The sequence below is a fragment of the Andrographis paniculata genome, unplaced genomic scaffold (genome assembly GCF_009805555.1).
Source record: "Andrographis paniculata isolate CXL003 unplaced genomic scaffold, ASM980555v1 Contig78END, whole genome shotgun sequence".
Taxonomy (NCBI): Eukaryota; Viridiplantae; Streptophyta; class Magnoliopsida; order Lamiales; family Acanthaceae; genus Andrographis; species Andrographis paniculata.
Genome location: NW_026137615.1, coordinates 2,038,574 through 2,057,630, shown reverse-complemented (window position 1 = coordinate 2,057,630; position 19,057 = coordinate 2,038,574). Strand labels below are relative to the sequence as shown.

The 19,057-nt window shown below is 23.9% G+C and overlaps 1 protein-coding gene across 1 annotated transcript; it reads right to left on the bottom strand.

The window, feature by feature from the left end:
- Positions 1 to 10,101: 10,101 nt before the first annotated feature.
- On the bottom strand, positions 10,102 to 10,653 carry LOC127239573 (uncharacterized). Its single transcript, XM_051257784.1, has one exon. The coding sequence runs from the start codon at positions 10,651 to 10,653 to the stop codon at positions 10,102 to 10,104; it is 552 nt and encodes a 183-aa protein (XP_051113741.1).
- Between the last annotated feature and the right edge of the window lie 8,404 nt (positions 10,654 to 19,057).

Sequence of the window (19,057 nt, the reverse complement as noted above, 5' to 3'; positions counted from 1 at the left end):
AATATAGTTAAAAACACAAATTACCAATCTATACTAAACTAAACTATAAGAGTAAAATAAGTTTTCGATCGTTCTAGTTCTCCCTCTCTCTCTCTTTTTATTTTTATTTTTTTTATTCGTTGAGTTTCGGCATTTTTCTTGCAATTGCAATGGGATAAATTAATGGTTAAGGAATTTTAAGAAAAGAGAAAGAGAGAAAAAAAAATATTTTAATTTACCTATGCATCCTCTTAATAATTATTTATCCTATTGAAATTAAATGAGATTTTTACAAAGATAGTAACTAAACGAAAATAAATTTGATGATTTAGAGGCAAAGATTGTTGATTTGATTCAATTCAAGGATAAAAGTATCAAATTTAAAACAAGATCAACCAAACATATAAATATAATTCAATATATAAACAAATCGAACAATGAAAATAATTATTCTACAATAGGAAATAACAATATATCACTTTTAAACTCACCAAATTCAGCCGAATTCCTTGAAAGTTTACCTAATGAATAATACATCGAAACCCTCCGAAAAAAAAAAAACACTCATCGATCAAATTCGAGAATCCATATATAATTTCTATTATAAATAATAAAACAATAGTAATTATCATGTATATTTTGTATCATGATGACATACAAAATATAGTTTCGAATAACATTCCTTTACGCCATCTGGTTAAAAGAATTTAAATTAAAAACATTTTAAATAACTATAAAATTAGTTACTTTCGTTTAACAATTTAAAGTATTTCAAATCTCTAAACTTATTCGTGTATTTTCAATATATTCCTTATTTAAAATATTATTTAATGATGTATCGTTTCAAATACTTTTTACAATCAAACAATAGATTTTGACTATTCGAGGAAATTTAAATTCAAATTCAAATTCATTCAATTCGTTTTAACGAATATTTGAGTCGCTAGGCTCTACTAGTTCGAACGATTATAATTAAGTCACGTTTGTAGCAATCAAGATTAAATTTTTGATTTAAAACAAGGTGATAGGTATTTAAACTGTCGGACATATACGATAGAGACTAATCTTAACGGATAAACCATACACGTGGCGTGACACGATCGACGACGGGAAGAAATTGGAAGAAGAAATGACTAAGGGCCATGTAATATAAATGCTTGAATGAGACTTCATCTAAATATGACAAAGTATGACCACAAGTTTTTGAACCAAACATTGCTTTATAGGGCCAATAGAAAATGATACTTAGAATTTTATTTTGTGAAATCTCTCTTTGGTTAATTAATTTTGGACAAAATATTTGCAATTGAAGTTATAGTTTTAAAAATGTTGATATTCCATCTAGCTATCTATAATATTTATTTGATCATTTTGAATTATTTATAATCAATATATTTACTTATTTTATTTAATAAATGTACTACTAAATAATAATATAAAAATATATATATATTATTACTTATTACACGCTATCTTCCATTTAATTTGTCCAGTTTAGTTTAGACATGAAGTTTTAGGTATTGTGTAATAAGTAAGTAATTAAGAAATATATTAGTAGAAATAATTATGATTTAATAAAAATAATTATAGATTAAGATTAAAATTACTAAATAGTTTAATTAAAATAGAATTATAAATTATGAATTTTAAAATTTGATTAAAGTGTATAATTATATCTCAAAAAGAAAGGAATAAATTATGTAGAAAAAAAGAAATAGAAAGAGTGGACAAATTAAGTACGACGGAGGAGGAAGTACTGTATTACTATATATAAATACTAATATATGCAAATAGATACATATGTGTATTATTTTAGTGCTTCTATTGTGGGATATGTAAAAATTGTAAAAGTATTATAGAATATAATCTCAATATATATATATATATATATAATATACTATTATTACTTTTATTTTTGTGTACATGTTTCGTCTGTTCCACATATTGTGTTCATAGTGTCGTTTCTGTGTATCTCATATCTTATATCATTTATACACTTTAATCTCATTTTAAATTTTTTAATTTATAAATTTTTAATTTTAACTTGACTCATTAGTTATAATAATATTAATCTATAATTATTTATATTATATACTCCCTCCGTCCACAAATTAATGTCCTATTTTTTTTATTTGTGACGTTCAACAACTATTGCTTTTTTTTTTTAAACACAAATTTTACATTTTTACCCTTAATTCGTTTATTACTTTTCATCTCTACCATACAATTAAGGACAAATTTGTCAATTTATAACCCAAAAAACAATCACCTAAAAAAACCGTGCAAATATACTTTAGGACAATAGAAATTGGACGGAGGGAGTAATAATTAATTTTACTAATACATTCTTAATTATTTATTAATTATTATATTAATCTTAAATTCTCGTGTCTATATTAATCCAGACACACTACGTGGGACGGAGGAAATATTACATAGTAGCATGCTTTTCTTATTTGGTTGTATACTAAACTAATGCATATAATATTTTTGTTTGTTTAGTGTTTTGATTTGATTTTTTTGTTTAGTACAGAGAATCATGTCGTAATATAAAATAATATTTTATATCGAATATTGATCTTTATAGGGGATAAAATATATATTGAGGATCGTGTCGAAAAAAAAAAAATCGGTGGGTGAACAAATATGAATTTGTAATTTTATTGCTCCTAATTTAATAAATAACAATTATTTTGTTATTGTTTTTTTTCTATTTATTTTTCTATTTTTTATTATTAATAAATTTTATATAATATATATATTTTTTATCTATCTTACTTTTATATTAAAATATTATTATTTTTTTAATCTGTGCTATTAAAACAAATCTACATAGCGAATATATATTTTTAGGTAATATTTTAAAAATTGTGTATCTTTAAAATATTGAGTGAACGTACTCGTAGATAATGAGAGTATGTAGTTAACATATCTATAATATTTATATTTTAATATTAAATATTTTATATAAATTTTATTGTATAATTCACTCTAATATTTAAAAACTAGAATTAATCCGTGTTATACGAGAATATTAGATAATGTATTTATTTTTTATATTTTATATCATTCACATTGATAAATAATATTAAAAGAATAATTAATGTAATATTGTAATTATTTATATTGATAAATATATATTAAAATTAGAATTTACTAGTTATTGAACATTCAAATTAAATTATTAATTTGGATGTAGTTATTGCTATATAACTTTAAATTTCTTTTTCAAAAAATTATATTGTTTTTACTATGAGGAGTCGGTAAAAATAATAAAAAAATGGATGTCCTATCATTTATAATATATATATAATTATAATTGTGTGTAATTTTTTAACTTTTAACAAATTATATTTATAATAATAGAAAACTATTTGTTAAAGAGAGGTAGAAAATAAAAATTTTTGGATGAATTTTGAGTGAGTCATATATAATGTAATATTTTTTTTCTTAAAAAAAATGAAAGTATATTGCAAATTTTAGTTGGAAAGCCAATAATTAGTAATTAAAGTGAATGAAGATATATACTCCCTCCGTCTAATTTTTATTGTCCTAAAATATATTTGTACGGTTTTTTTAGGTGATTGTCTTTTTGTTATGAATTGACAAATTTGCCCATAATTGTACGGTAGAGATTAAAAGTAATAAATGAATGAAGGGTAAAAATGTAAAATTTGTGTTTAAAAAAGTAACTAGAAAAATAGTTATTGGACGTCCAAATAGGAAAATAGGATGTTACTTTGTGGACGGAGAGAGTAATATAATACGGTTACATTGCAGTCATTTATTATAAATACAAGTTTATTGAAGGGTAATATTTACATGTGATTTTTTTATTTTTATTTTTTATTTTTACTTTGGCAAATTAATATTGTTGGAATATTGAGAGAAAATAATAAATTTGTCTTATTAATCATCAAAACAATGAGCTTATATATATATACAATACAAAACAGACAATCAAATCTAATTAATTTAATATATGAATAATATCAAATCTAAATATAAATTTACAAAAATCTAAAGTTAAATATATAAAATATTTCAACAAATATATAAACGAGAAAGAAAAATAAAAATAAATTTGATCAACAGTAAAAGTATATAATTATAAAATATAAAGACAACTTCATAATATATATATATATATATTAAAAAAAAATGAAAGAGTTGACGACGGCTAACCTAAAAAATTTAAGACGGACAAAGATTCTATCCTTGGGTGGATACACAAACTTGTCGTATTTAATATCCTTCCAGACTTATTCAATTATTTATTATAATATATATATATATATATATATATATATATAATAACAAGTGAAGTTTGTCGAAAATTCACCAAGTCATCGTCAAAACACAACTATAATAATAATTTGGATCCACTTTTAACATAATTATTCTTTCGGCAAGGAATGATTTGATGGTGTAGGGGTTGGATTTGTAATCGTGAGATAATGAGTTCAAACCCCCGACGTCTTAGGTCACCTACCGTCGAACCTAGTTTGCAGAGTATTAGGTTCGACCGAAAGGTTACTGAATAGCGGCTGTCCAAAAAAAATAACTTAATGTAAATGGTTAATATTTTGTAAGATAAAATAATATTTTTGTATAAAATAAATAATATTGATTTCAATTTAAAATTACGAAAAAAAACAAACCCTCTATGTTTTGATTTTTTTAAAATTTCTTTTTAAAATAAAAGTAATAATTAAATATAATATTTATAAAGTAAAAATATTAAAATATTACTATTATTATTATTATTAAAATATTTTTTTATTGGTTACATCTTCCTTTTTAGACTCTACTAATTAATACTCCCTCCGTCCCAAATACCGTCAGCTACACTGTAGACACGGTATTTTAAGAGGGATGTAATTAGTAGATAATTAAAAATGTATTAGTGAAAATAATTATTCTATAATATAAATAATTATAAATTAAGATTAAGATAACTAATTAGTTTAATTAAAATTTTAAAAAAATAAAATTTAAAAATTTAAAATGAGGTTAAAGTGTGTAATCATTTTCCAAAAATGGAAAGTGACATGATATGTGGGACAGATATAAACGGCAACGTGGATATAGTATCTGAGACGGAGAAAGTATTATTTTATAAATATTTATTTTAAAATTATTTTCTCCATTTTTGGTCTCGTGTTTATGTTGTTATTTTTGTACGTCTCATCTCTCATATCGTTTGCTATATTGAAAAAGTTACATATTTTAATTTAAATTAAATTAGTTAATTATTTTAATTTATATTCATTTGTATGTATTATAATAACTTTTGTATTTACAATAATTGTTTTGGGAAATGCAAAAGAGTGGGAATAATACATATCCATTAACATTGACATATGAGTATGTCCCATCATTCAAAGTTTTAAATCATATAGGGTATGTTTGTTTGAAAGATTTTGCAAAATTTTCGCTATTTTTATAAAAAAATTTCCTCAAAATATTAAATAAAACTTTTATTTTTTATATTATACTAAAAATTAAGTTTACTAACATCATATCAACACTTATTTATATTACATCATATATAATTATTCAAGTTCAAAAATTTTACTATTCAAATTTGTTAGAAAAAACGACGTTTCAACAAAATCTTAACTCAAAATTCAAACTTCCAAATCCCGTACATTTTTTGTTTCAATAATAATAATAATACTCCCTCCGTCCCAGATACCATGTTCACGTTGCCGTTTTTGTCCGTCCCACGTATCATGTCACTTTCCATTTTTGGAAAATGATTACACACTTTAATCTCATTTTAAATTTTTAAATTTTATTTTTTAAATTTTAATTAAACTAATTAGTTATCTTAATCTTAATTTATAATTATTTATATTATAGGATAATTATTTTCACTAATACATTCTTGATTATCTACTAATTTTATCCCTCCTAAATATTGTGTCTACAGTGTAGCAAATACGATATTTGGGACAGAGGGAGTAATAATAATATTATTATTATTGATAGAATGTAAAGTCTAATAAAGCGTGAACTACTCTACAAGTTGCCCTATTTTATTTGTGTAGGTTGATTCCGCGTCTTAATTGGTTTTCAATTTTATTTTATTTTGATTGCACGATGTAGTTTCTACTCGTTTCCATCCCATATCTATATATTCATTTGTTTTTTGTACGGAATTTTAAAATATTAGTATTATATTGGGATAAAATAAAAATAAAGGAAAAAAAAATTAAATTAACCCTATTAGTATTGTATAATATAAAAGTAATGACATTTGTGTAATATATTGTAAATTGGAAGGGTATTTGTAATGTTAGATATATGGTACAATTACTAAAAAAGAAAATGGATACTTTGTTATGAGACAGACCAAAATGGAAAAATGGATAGATTGTTAAGGGACGGAGGAAGGAGTAGTATGTAAGATAATAAAGTTATTATATTATTATACTACCTCTGTCCGGCTCTAAGGTTTTATTTACTTTTTGCGTATCGATAATTGAATATTAATTATTATATTAAAATGTAGTACAAATTAAGAAAAAAATTGCAAAAATACTTCTATTAGAGGCTGTTTGGTTCATGGACTTATTTTGTGGGATTGGGATTTCACATCAGGATTTATATGTGATAGGATTTATTATATTTAGGATTTGGAATCCTATCATATGTTTGGTTGGTAAAATTATGTGGGATTTATTTTTCTCACATCTTGTTTGTTTTTTATATGAGTAGAAGGATTTGGATTTTTTATATTCTAAATGACATAATTGTCCCCCTATGAATTTTATTTATTTTGATAAATTAAACATCTAATTTATAATTAATATAAATTGAAAATGTATTAATAATTTTATAGGGATTACAATAGGTTATCGTAAACTCGAAACCCGACTCGAACCCGACCTATTTATTTGAAGTTGAGTCCAATTATTTATCTTGATCCGGGTCATATTATGGGTATTCTAATCGGGTCCGAATCGGGTCTAGGCTCTAAGCGGACCATACCTGTACCCAGATTCGATTTATAATATTAATAATATATCGACTATACATATGAAAAAATAATTTCTAACAATATAATTATATTAATTTTTTAAGTTTAATTTATTTATTATTTTATTATAATATTTTTTTTTTCATAAAATACATAAATAATATATATTGGGTATGTACATGTGTAATTTTAAATTAAAATTTAAGAATCGTAAAAAGAATTGGATTTGTTAGATCCATCGGGTTTTACCGGGTATAGTTTTGGCCGGATCTGGTATAATCAGATCCAATTTGGATCTAAAGTCTAACAATATATATATTCGGGACGGATCTTAGTTCCGGATGAATCCGACTTATTGTCATTCTGATAATTTTATAATTTAAATAAAATTTATAATAAATAACAATTTAAAACAATGAATTTATTAATTTATTTAAAAAATATTTTACCATAAAAATAATAGTATTAATTTAATTTAATATATAATTCAAATAAAAATTAATTTTAAAATTATTTAATTTAATTTTATATAAATATATTTATAATATATAATATTTTTTTTTTTTTATATAAGGATATAAAAGTAAAATTTAAAATTCCATGGAATGGGATTTAAAAGTAATAGGGGTACCCCATTACTAATAAATCCCTCATTTGTAGGATTTTTTGGACCATGTTTTTAAATCCCATCATTTTAAATTCCATTATTTTTTTTAAACCAAACATGGATTTCATGGGATTTTAAAATCCAAATCCCATGAAATCTTATTAAATCCTTGAAACAAACAACCCCTTAGTATCTTATAATAATATTATAATGATATTTGTCCAAAAAATTATATAAATCTAAAGATATTTTGAATGTTAAGTACAATAACGTAAAAGGTAAATGAGACTTTTAGAGCCCGACGTAGGAAGTATTATTCTAATTATAAATAAATATTTATAATTATTTATTTATTTATATGATATAATTCTTTTTATAAAATAATATTCATATTATATATATTTTATTAAAATATAATTTTTAAAATATTTAAATATATATTAAAAAAAATTAATTACATACTATGATATGAGATTTAGTTTTTTGGTTTACATTTTGAATTGAAATGATTATTTAATATGATATTAAAAATATGGATGCAATATTTTAAATATAAAATTAAGTTTGAATATAATATAAAAAATAAAAAAGAGATATTTAATTTGATATTTTATATGATTTTTTTTTAATAGTAAAAATCCAAGAAAAAAGACAATAAATTCTAAATTAAAATGAATATTTGATGTGATGTAAAAATATAGTTGATGTGATATTTTAAATAAAAAATAAATTTTAAATAAAAAATAAATATATAATATGATATTATGTGATAGGAAAAATAAATTACCATAGAATTAAGAATAATGAAACTAAATATTTAAAACAAAAGTAAAAACAATCAAACCAACATAATATTTTGAATGTATTTATTTAATATTTATAGTTTTAGATGTTTTTATTGCGAAGTACGATGAATTATCGAAGTATTATAGAGAATAATATTTTATGTCTTTTGTTAATTTTTTAAATATTTTTATTGACTCTTATTGTTATATGTATTATATATTATATAATTTTTTAATAATATTTTTGAAGAGATATAAATCTTTAACATACTGAACAAACATAAAAGGTTTGTTGGTCTAATATTTTTTTATCCGATATAATTTATAATATATATAATATATATTCTATGGCTTTATAAAAAAATAAATATGATATATGATATATTACAATTTTTTATATTATGATTCTCCGTAACAAAAATATTTCAAATCAAAACACTTGAAATACTATTATATTGGTGCAATTTAATGCCAACTACTTGTGAACTATAACCACAAGTCTCCCAACCATAAATACATAAAATTTTGTAATAATAATAAAAAAAAGATGATGTAATAAATAAATAAATTTTGTAATATCCTCCAACCATAAGTTAGTTAATTGTAACCATCAACCATTTAATGTAAATTTTATTACAATCATACAATCCCCAAATTTACAACTACTTTCTATGGGCAAGTAAAAAAATAAAAATAAAAGTCTAACTATAAACTAATCCTATATGTAAAAGTTATCTTAAAAAAAAAAATAAAATAAAAATCCATCCATAGTTATTTGCACTATGATTTTTTTAAAGATGAGTATATTTTATGTTTTTATGGAACAAATATTTTTAAATGTATTCTTATTATTTTGGTTACTTAATCTAAGTTTGTATATAAATAATTATACTTTTGCACTTGTTAAAATTGCATTTTTTTTTTCAAAATATTATTGCGAGTGTTGATATGATACAGTCGGAACTTACATGGATTAGCTTCGTAACAATTTTTACGATATAGATTTAATTATTTAAATAAACACATGTTTATATTATAAACACTATAAGAAAATATTATTTTTGTAATAAGGTTTTTTTTTTTTTGTGTTTTTGAATTCATTTTTTTCGTTACTAATGATATTAGAGACGGAATTACGTTAGCCATGTGAATTTTAACGACGGAATTCCGTTATTAATATACTGTTTTTTGTAGTGAAATAAATACATAAAATTAACTCCACATCAACATTTGGTATTGAAAATTACTACAAATAACACATCCCATTACCAGAGAACTTTTCTAGCTATTGAAAATTAGATATATAACTATTTCTCTACAAGCTTCAATTAAAAAATTAAAAACGATAAAAATATACTCCATTCGTCCCAAAAGTATAGCTTGTTGTGTTGGACACGAAATTTAAAAAATATTGATATTATATTGGTAATTGGTAAAAAGTAAAATTAAATTATTTTTTTGCCCTTGTGAATATATTACTGTAAACAGTAATGACAATTATATAATAATAATAATGAAAAAATAGAGATAGTTTTATGGTGATATGGTTATTTATGGAAATGAGACTTCTGTTTTGGAACGGACAAAAATGGTAAACAAGACTATTGTATTAGGACAAAGGGAGTAATACATACGAGACCAAAAGACACATTCATCCTTTCTTTTTTTTCACCATAGATTCGACGAAAGATAACACTTAATCATAATATTAATCAAACTAGCTATATCTATACTTCGATAATTTATCACCTACTACATATATGGTATGGCGACGGAGATAAAGATTCCGAAGCTACGATTCTCCTCTGGTTCTTCAAATCTTTATAAAACCGATTAATAAATTCCTCGGCGTCGTTGTCGACTTGGTGCCTCGCCATCGGGCTAGGCGTGAATTCAAACGGCGAAGCCTCGACAACATCGAACCGGTTGAGAATGTCCAAAACTTTGTTCATCAATTTCAATTCTTCTTCTTTATGGTACACATTTTTGCGCTTGAACGCATACACGGGCGTATTGCTACAACTAAACTCGTACTCTCGGGGGGAGACAAACGTCGCGCTCATATCATCGGATTTGCACGTCAGGGCGTTGTAATAACGGTGGTGTCGACGGCGTAGCGTCACGATATTGCCTAGAATGGCCTTGGTTGCTAATTTGCCTTTCCTTAGGAGCATTTGGAGATCAAAAGTTGTGTTGTTGCCCTTTGCTATGCCTTTCCTCATCATGTACAACACTATTCTCACTATGTTCCATAGCTTATTTGCCAAGAACTTGGGACTTTTTTCAAGTTCTCCCATTTTGAAATTGGCCCTTTTGATCTTTCTATAATTTCTAGAGAGAGAGAGAGATGGGAAAGAGTTAGAGAGAGGAAGTTGTATGTATATAGAGTTTACAAGTGGGGGGAATGAATGGGAAGACTATATGGTATAATATATAGTGAGAAATATGTGAAGAAGAAAGAAGATGAGACCATAAGAATATATAATAATTGAAAGCCCCACAGCTAACTCATTAATGGAAAAATTGTGTGTGTGTATAGATATACAGAGGGTGTGTTATTTAAATTTAATTTTTTATTGTGTAATTATAGCAAAATTTTAAAATATATATATTTTTACCAAATACTATGTTTTTAAATTACTATTCAAATTAAAAATTAAATCTAAAAGAATACACCAATAACCTTATAGATGATACTCTCTTTGTCTACACAAATGGATACAAAGATTAAAAAATAATAATATTATAATATTAAAGTCCGATAGATAAAAAGTAAGATGACCAATATATATATTGGGATTTTGTATATTATTCAATAAATGGACTATAGATGATACTCTCTTCGTCCAGACAAATAATGTAATTTTGAGTGGATATAAAGACAAAAAAATAATAATATTATAATATGAAAATTCGATAGATAAAAAGTAAGATGAAGATATTATAACAAATTCATTACTGAATTGATAAAAAGTGATGCGGTAAGTAAAAAAAAAAAATAGTGGCAAAATTATTATTATTTGTTAAAATATAAGAATTAGAATTATGTGTAGATAAAGAATTTTACTATAAATAAAATATGCATAAATTTAGCGAAGAATCGTAGAAGGAAGAAATACATGTACGGTGTATAATCAATTTTAGTCATTTAAGTGGATCTTCACATGTTAGTCTAAAACAAAAGATCAAAATTGTAATTTAATGTAATTTATAGGATCAAAAAGGCTAAAATCACAAAATAAAGTTAATTAAAAATATATATGGGATAAAATAAAAATAAATCTCCCCTACACTTAATAAGTATCTAAATTGAATATTAATATAGAGTCACAATTGAGTAGTTTTATATTCTGAGATTTGTTTGGTTTTGATTCCAAATCAAAATTAAAGTTACTTAGCTTTGCAGAGTTCTCAATAAAATATACTTCGTCTGTCCTAATACAATAGTCCTATTTATCATTTTTGTCCATTTTAAAATAATAGTCTTATTTTCATAAATAACTATATCGTTATAAAACTATCGTTACTTTATTATTATTATTATACAATTGTCACTAGGGGTGGGCACGGTTCAGTTATTTGTAAATATGTAGGTATTTGATAACCGAACCGAACAAATACCCGAAACCGCGAACCGTATTCGAACCGAAAATTTCGATTAACCGAAAATATTTGTAGTATTTGCAAATAACTCGAACCGAACCAAAATTAAGAAAAAATATATAAAAAAAATTAAAATTCTAATTAAATAAAAAATATATGCAAATATTTCAAATATCCGAATCGAAATCGAACCGAAACTGAACCGTATATAATTATTAATATAAATTTTAAAATATAATAATATAAATACATAAATATATTCGGTTCGGTTAACCGAACCGAAAAAAATATGAAAAACCGAAACCGAACCGAACCGAACCGAATAAATATCAAATATGCAGTATTTGTATTCGAATTGAATTTGCTCGGTTAACCGAAAATTCGGTTCGATTCAGTTCAGTTCAACGGTTCGACGATTCGGTTCGGTTTTTTTGCCCACCCCTAATTGTCACAACTTTTTACAATAATACACTAACAAGGGCAAAAAAGTCTTTTACCCGTACTTTTTACCCACTACCAGTATAATATCAATATTCCTTAAATCTCGTGCCGAACTCAACCCGGACTATAGTTACGGAACAGAGGGAGTATTATTTTTTCTCATAAAATATTATATAAATAAAAATTAAAATAAAAAACTTAAAGTCTAACCAAAACCAAACAAACCTCGAATATCTACCTTAATGAATATACATAAATTTATTGATATAATGAAATGTAATCGTCTACTCAATGTTCTTAATGATGCATTTTCTTAATTAATAAGATGTCACATGCTCTAATTTTACCCGTAATTTACGTAATAGGCTTTATATATAATGTCAAAGTCAAATTTTATATTATAGGTAAATGTTGTGTTCCTTTACGTTGTTTTCTTTTTTTATTTTTTATTTAATTTTTTAAAGATAAAAATAATATTCTTTCTGTTTCACAATAATTGACACTATTTTTATTTTTGTCGTAACTATTGACACATTTCTATTTTTGATAAAAATTATTAAACCAAAATATATTTAACAAATATAAATCAACTTAATTAACTACATAACATACAATATCATAAATATGACGTAGGACCCACTCAAAACCCCTTTATTTTTACATTTCTCCTCAAAAAAATAAATATTTTTTATCTATATTTAAAACTACACATCTTTTATAAAATTGATTTATGTTAATTATAAATAAACAAAAATATTTTTTTATTTACTCGTATTATAAAAGATTTTATTCTGTACACAATAATATCCATATTGCTTATATTTTTTTAATTGCTATATAATTTTTAAATATTTAAACATATATTTTAAATTTTTGAATCATATATATATTAAATTTACTTTAAAACTATAAATATTATTAATTACACAAAAAATAATATAATAATATCATAACTAATTATTAATAACTAATTAAACATTCTCACCTTAAATACTGTGTCCCTAGTCAAATGGTTCAATTCTAATGGGACAGAGGGAATAGTTTGATATAATATTTTATAAAAATCCGATGGTGTTATGTCTTTGGAGATAAAATAAAAAAAAATAAGAATAATAAATAAATTAATAATAATAAAAAAAAAACACAGCCTAAACCCTAAATCCAAATTAGTCAGCTCATATATAGAGAGCAATCCCTATATTCACTTGTATCTTTAATTTGTTTTATATATTTTATTTAAATAAAATTATTTATTAATTATATATATATTTTTAATGAACCACAAAAATTTAAAAATAATAATACAAATATATATAATATATACATATTAGCTTTGACGAATATGACTAATACTTACATTGTTATGCACAATTTTTCTTTTTTTAAAAAAAATTGTTTCGTTTCAATGATTGAATTGAAAATATTTTATTTTATTTTATTTTATTCAATTTAATTGTTTATTTAATTCAATGTATTAGATTTAAGGTCATATATATATATATATGTATGCTTACTTTTACAAGTTAATTAACTTACTAAAATTAAATAATAATCATGTATAGTAAAAGTGATCTTAATTGGAAGGCATTTGGAAATAAATGATGATTAGATTAATTTTTATTTTTTTTAGAGATATTTAATTACACATATATATTTTATATAAATTATTGTAATATGATAATGAATATTGGACATATAAGGCTCTATTTAGATAGAAATTTTAGAAAGTTTTGAAATTGATGTAAAGTTTTGTAAGAAAAAAGATATATTATATGATATTTTTTTAAAAAAGTTATCGTTAATTGAATAATGTCAAAAAAAAAAAAAAAACTAGACTTTGTTTATACAACACACTTTCACTCATTTGACACTATTTATTTATTTTTTAAAAAATTACATCAATTACAATTTTTCTCTCACAAAACATCAAATCAAATACTAATTTTTTACTTTTTTTTTTCTTTTTTATTATTATTATTATTTTTTTCAAAATTCCAAAAACCACGAAAAACCTCTATCTAAACAAAGCCTAAATTAATTCTAAGTTATTTTATTGAATAACAACAAATTAGAATTAAAAATATATATGAGTTGTAAATTTACATACAATATATTTAATATTTAAAAAATATTATACATCTACATCAACACCATATAAATTGTGAATCAAAATTTATATACTATAATATTCAATATATTGTATGCTTTATCATCTGCAAATCTATGTTACCTTAAAATTTGAAGTTATTTCATATTAAAGATTTGTTTGATTTATATTTCAAATTAAAATTTAAACTCAAAGACAACCAAACAAACCCTAAAATAAAGTATATTATATATAATTTAACATATTATTAAAATTTTAAACATATAAAAAAAAATTAGAAAAATAGTCGGATTTATTTTATTACTCCAATAATTTCAACTCAACGTGTCATTTTACGTTTTACAATAGATTAAAAATAATACTCGTAGTATTTTATTTGTTAACAAAAGTGTGGAAGATGATTTAATATTTATATATTACTTTTATTATTAAAAAAATTGATAATTTTGAGTATTACAGACAAAAATAATAAAAATTGTATATTAAATTGTGACAAATGGAGTATTATTTTTAAAATTTTAATTTTTTATTTAAATAGCAATTAAATGTGATATTTTATAATATATATGTATATATAAATTGTGAGAAAAATATAACATTAAAAAAATGGGATATATAAGCACCTATACCTGTCTCATAAATATTTATTTAGGTAATATGGCAAAAAAGTTTGGCAAAAATAATTAAGAGAATTAAGTATGGTTTTGGCATCGAATATACTCCCTCCGTCTCATAACAAAATATCAATTTTTTCATTTTAGTCCGTCCCATAACAAAGTATTCATTTTTTTTTTTAGTAATTGTACTATCTCCGTAAAATTACAAATACCATTACAACTTACAATATATTACACAAATGTCATTACTTTTATATCACATATACTAATAAGGTTATTTTAGTCACTTCTATTTTATTTCTACTATATCCCAATATAATACTAATATTTCTAAAACTACGTGAAAAAACAAATAGATACTTCGTTACGGGCAAATGGAGATAGAGTATATAATTTAGTAATGGTTAGGTAAGTTCGAGTGTCCAAAATAAATATATAAATTAATGTTAGTAGTATTTAATTTATTACTTATTAAATTTCATTGGTGTTTCCATTGCATTGGAGGTGGCTGTTGGATATATTCATTATTATCATTATTATTATTATTTGGTGGTCCATTTCGAACCAACTTAATTAATTTATTTCAATATTGTCCGATATATATATATATATATAATTGAATATATGTGTCTACTTGGAGTCTACTATATATGTCTAGCTAGGTTGTCTTCAATACGTTATTCAAGAAAGTGATATTTTTAGGCATAATATATGCTCGGAAAATCTTGGGAAAAATTGGGAAAATCTTCAAAATAAAAAAAGAAAAAGGGTGGGGGGTGGGGGGGGGGGGGGTTGGTAGGGGTGGAGGGCTGCGTTTAAACATAGTTTTTTAAAAAATTTGAAACTTTAGAAAATTACAAAAATAGTAAAAATCTAAGCATATGATGCCCCCTTAAATACAAAAATTGAGCACGTGACTTTCTCGTCGAGTCTGATTTGTAGCGTATTAGGTTCGGCCCGGAATTTACCCAGCGCGCACTTTTAGGTAGCAGCTGCGGATTCCCAAGTCATCCAAAAAAAAAAAATAATATAGAATATATTAGTAAAATTAATTATAATATAATATAAATAATTATAAATTAAAATTAAATAACTAACTAATCTAATAAAATTTTAAAAAGTTATTAAACCTAGGATTTAAAATTTGATTAAAACATATAATATTTTTTCAATATAGAAAAAATTGACATAAATGTAAAGAGACAGAAATAGAAAGCATGAATTTATACGTGTGACGGATGAAGTATTGTATATCAATAGTATCTAAATAATTAAGCCGTATTTGGATAGACTTTTAAAAATTAATTTTTTTTTTTATAAAATATTTATTAGTGTATGTAAAGAGAGAATTGCATTGATTAAAGAATTTAGATTCATCGGGATTAACATTTGAAATGACCTTTTAATTTTAATTTTTAAAAAATATTTTATATATGTTTGTATTAATTATTATTTAAAAATAGAACTATATTTTAAGTTCAAAAGTATTTTTGTTAAGAAAAAGTACTTTAGAGGTAATTTTATTAAAATATAAAATCAAATTGCTTATACTTTTGACTTCTATTTCTGCTTTTAACTTTCCTTTATTTTTTCAAATCAATCCAAATGAACCCTTAGAAGATGAATAACAATTGGTTCGAAGTTAACTATGTTTATCATTGATGTACTATGAAGTTCAAGTTGGAGCCATAAAATTATTGTACATCCAGCTCGTATGTCTCCAATCGAGCAAGTGTTTTGACCTATACCTCTATATATGTATTCTCTCTGTAATTTATATTTGAAATTACTAATAAAAATACTTGGTTTGATCGCCCTAAACATAGATCATTCTGATCGAATTGGGTCAACAAATCATTGCATTCTTTTTTATTTTTTATTGATTTCTTAATTTCTGCAACAATTATGTTAGAATAAGAAATTAAAATTTTCTACTTCAATAATACGTACATATTTATAGTGATATACAAATCGTCTAAATAAAGCAAGCATCCTAAGAATATCGTAAATAAGATAACTACCATAAATATAATATATTGTTTCTAAATATATTTTAACACACTTTCTCAAACTCAAAATATGATCGAACAAACTTGAATTTTTCAAAAGTGATCGAAAAAGATATAGCCGAGATCTTCCACTTAAGAATTTGAATTCGCCAAGATTGACTGAAAATAGTGTAGACGTCCATTAGATGAGAGAGTCAAAAGCAAAACTCTCAATACCATTAGAGTTAGAAACAATACTCGCTCGCTCGCTCACAACCGAACTAGAGTCGAAAACAGAACTCACTCACTTTTAATAGAGCTAGAGTCGGAAACAAAACTCACTCGCTCACAATAGAGCTAAAGTCGGAAACATGACTCTCTCACTCTCAATAGAGTTAGATTCGGAAACAGGACTCACTTGCTCACAATAGAGTTAGAGTCGGAAACATGACTCTCTCACTCTCAATAGAGTTAGATTCGGAAACAGACTCACTCGCTCACAATAGAGTTAGAGTCGGAAACATGACTCTCTCACTCTCAATAAAGTTAGAGTCAGAAACAAGACTCACTCGCTCAAAATAGAGCTAGAGTCGGAAACATGACTCTCTCGCTCTCAATAGAGTTAGAGTCGGAAACAAGGCTCACTCGCTCACAACAGAGCTAGAGTCGGAAACATGACTCTCTCGCTCTCAATAGAGTTAGAGTCGAAAACAAGACTCTCAACGGCGTTAGAGTCGAAAGTAGACTTTGTCAGGGGAGTAGCAGAGACGGAGATGACATAAAAATAACAACATGACCTTGAATAGAAGCAGATACATTAATAAAATATAAAAATATATATGGGATATAACGGTCATGAATATGTACATATTTATGGTGATATAAAAATCGTCTAAATAAAGTAAGAATCCTACAAATCTCGTAAATAAGACAATTACCATAAATATAATATATTTGGTCAATATTGGTAAGGTTTGGAGGCATCGAAGTTTAAATTCATTGTTTCACGGTCATAAGTCTATCTCCACACTACCAGGTCACCTGAGACAATGTCTAGGACAAGTGAATTACTATTTTATTTCTTACCCTAAAATATACTTCATCCGTTTCAACTCAAAGTACTATTTTGATTTTTAAAAAATATATATTAGAATAAGAAACTGAAATTATCTATTTCAATCATAAGAATACATACATATTTATAGTGATATACAAATCGTCTAAATAAAGCAAGAATTCTACGAATTTCGTAAATAAGATAACTATCATAAATATAATATATTGTTTCTAAATATATCTACTCTTGATTTGATAGTTGTGACATGTTCCTCACCTAATTAACCTTCTAAAAAGATAAGATGGAGTGGTTAAATATAAAGCAGTGGTTGTCTGGATTGATAGTTCAATAACTTGTTAATGATTCATCAGGGACTTAAATGAATATTAGTAGCAACATTGTTTAATTATCATGGTGGTGGCTCTATTGCTAGTGTCATTTACGGATGAAAACTAGTTGGATATCAATAGATCCGAGACTCGACCTGAATATATATAATTAGAATCAGATTTGATCCAAGGTATACTCGACAAACCCGATAGACTTAAGAATTTTAACTATATAATAAACTTGAACCCAAACCCCGATTCGAACCTAACCAATCTAAAAAATTATCTATTCATTTCAAATAATTATAAAAATTAATAATAATAATAATAATAATAATAATAATAATAATAACAAACTATAGAATCATCATCATCATTATCAACAACAACAACAAGGACAATAATAATAATAATAATGATAATAATTTAAATATATTCTTCTAAATATATATTCAACTTTAAGATTTTAGGAATCATAGAAGAATAATTTATACTTGATGCCACAAATTGATGATATTTTTTTAATGAATCAAGATTAAATGCATTAATAGAAACAAGT

Excerpts from the sequence above, each read along its gene's own strand:
- LOC127239573 (XM_051257784.1), bottom strand. The coding sequence starts at position 10,653 with ATGGGAGAACTTGAAAAAAGTCCCAAGTTCTTGGCAAATAAGCTATGG.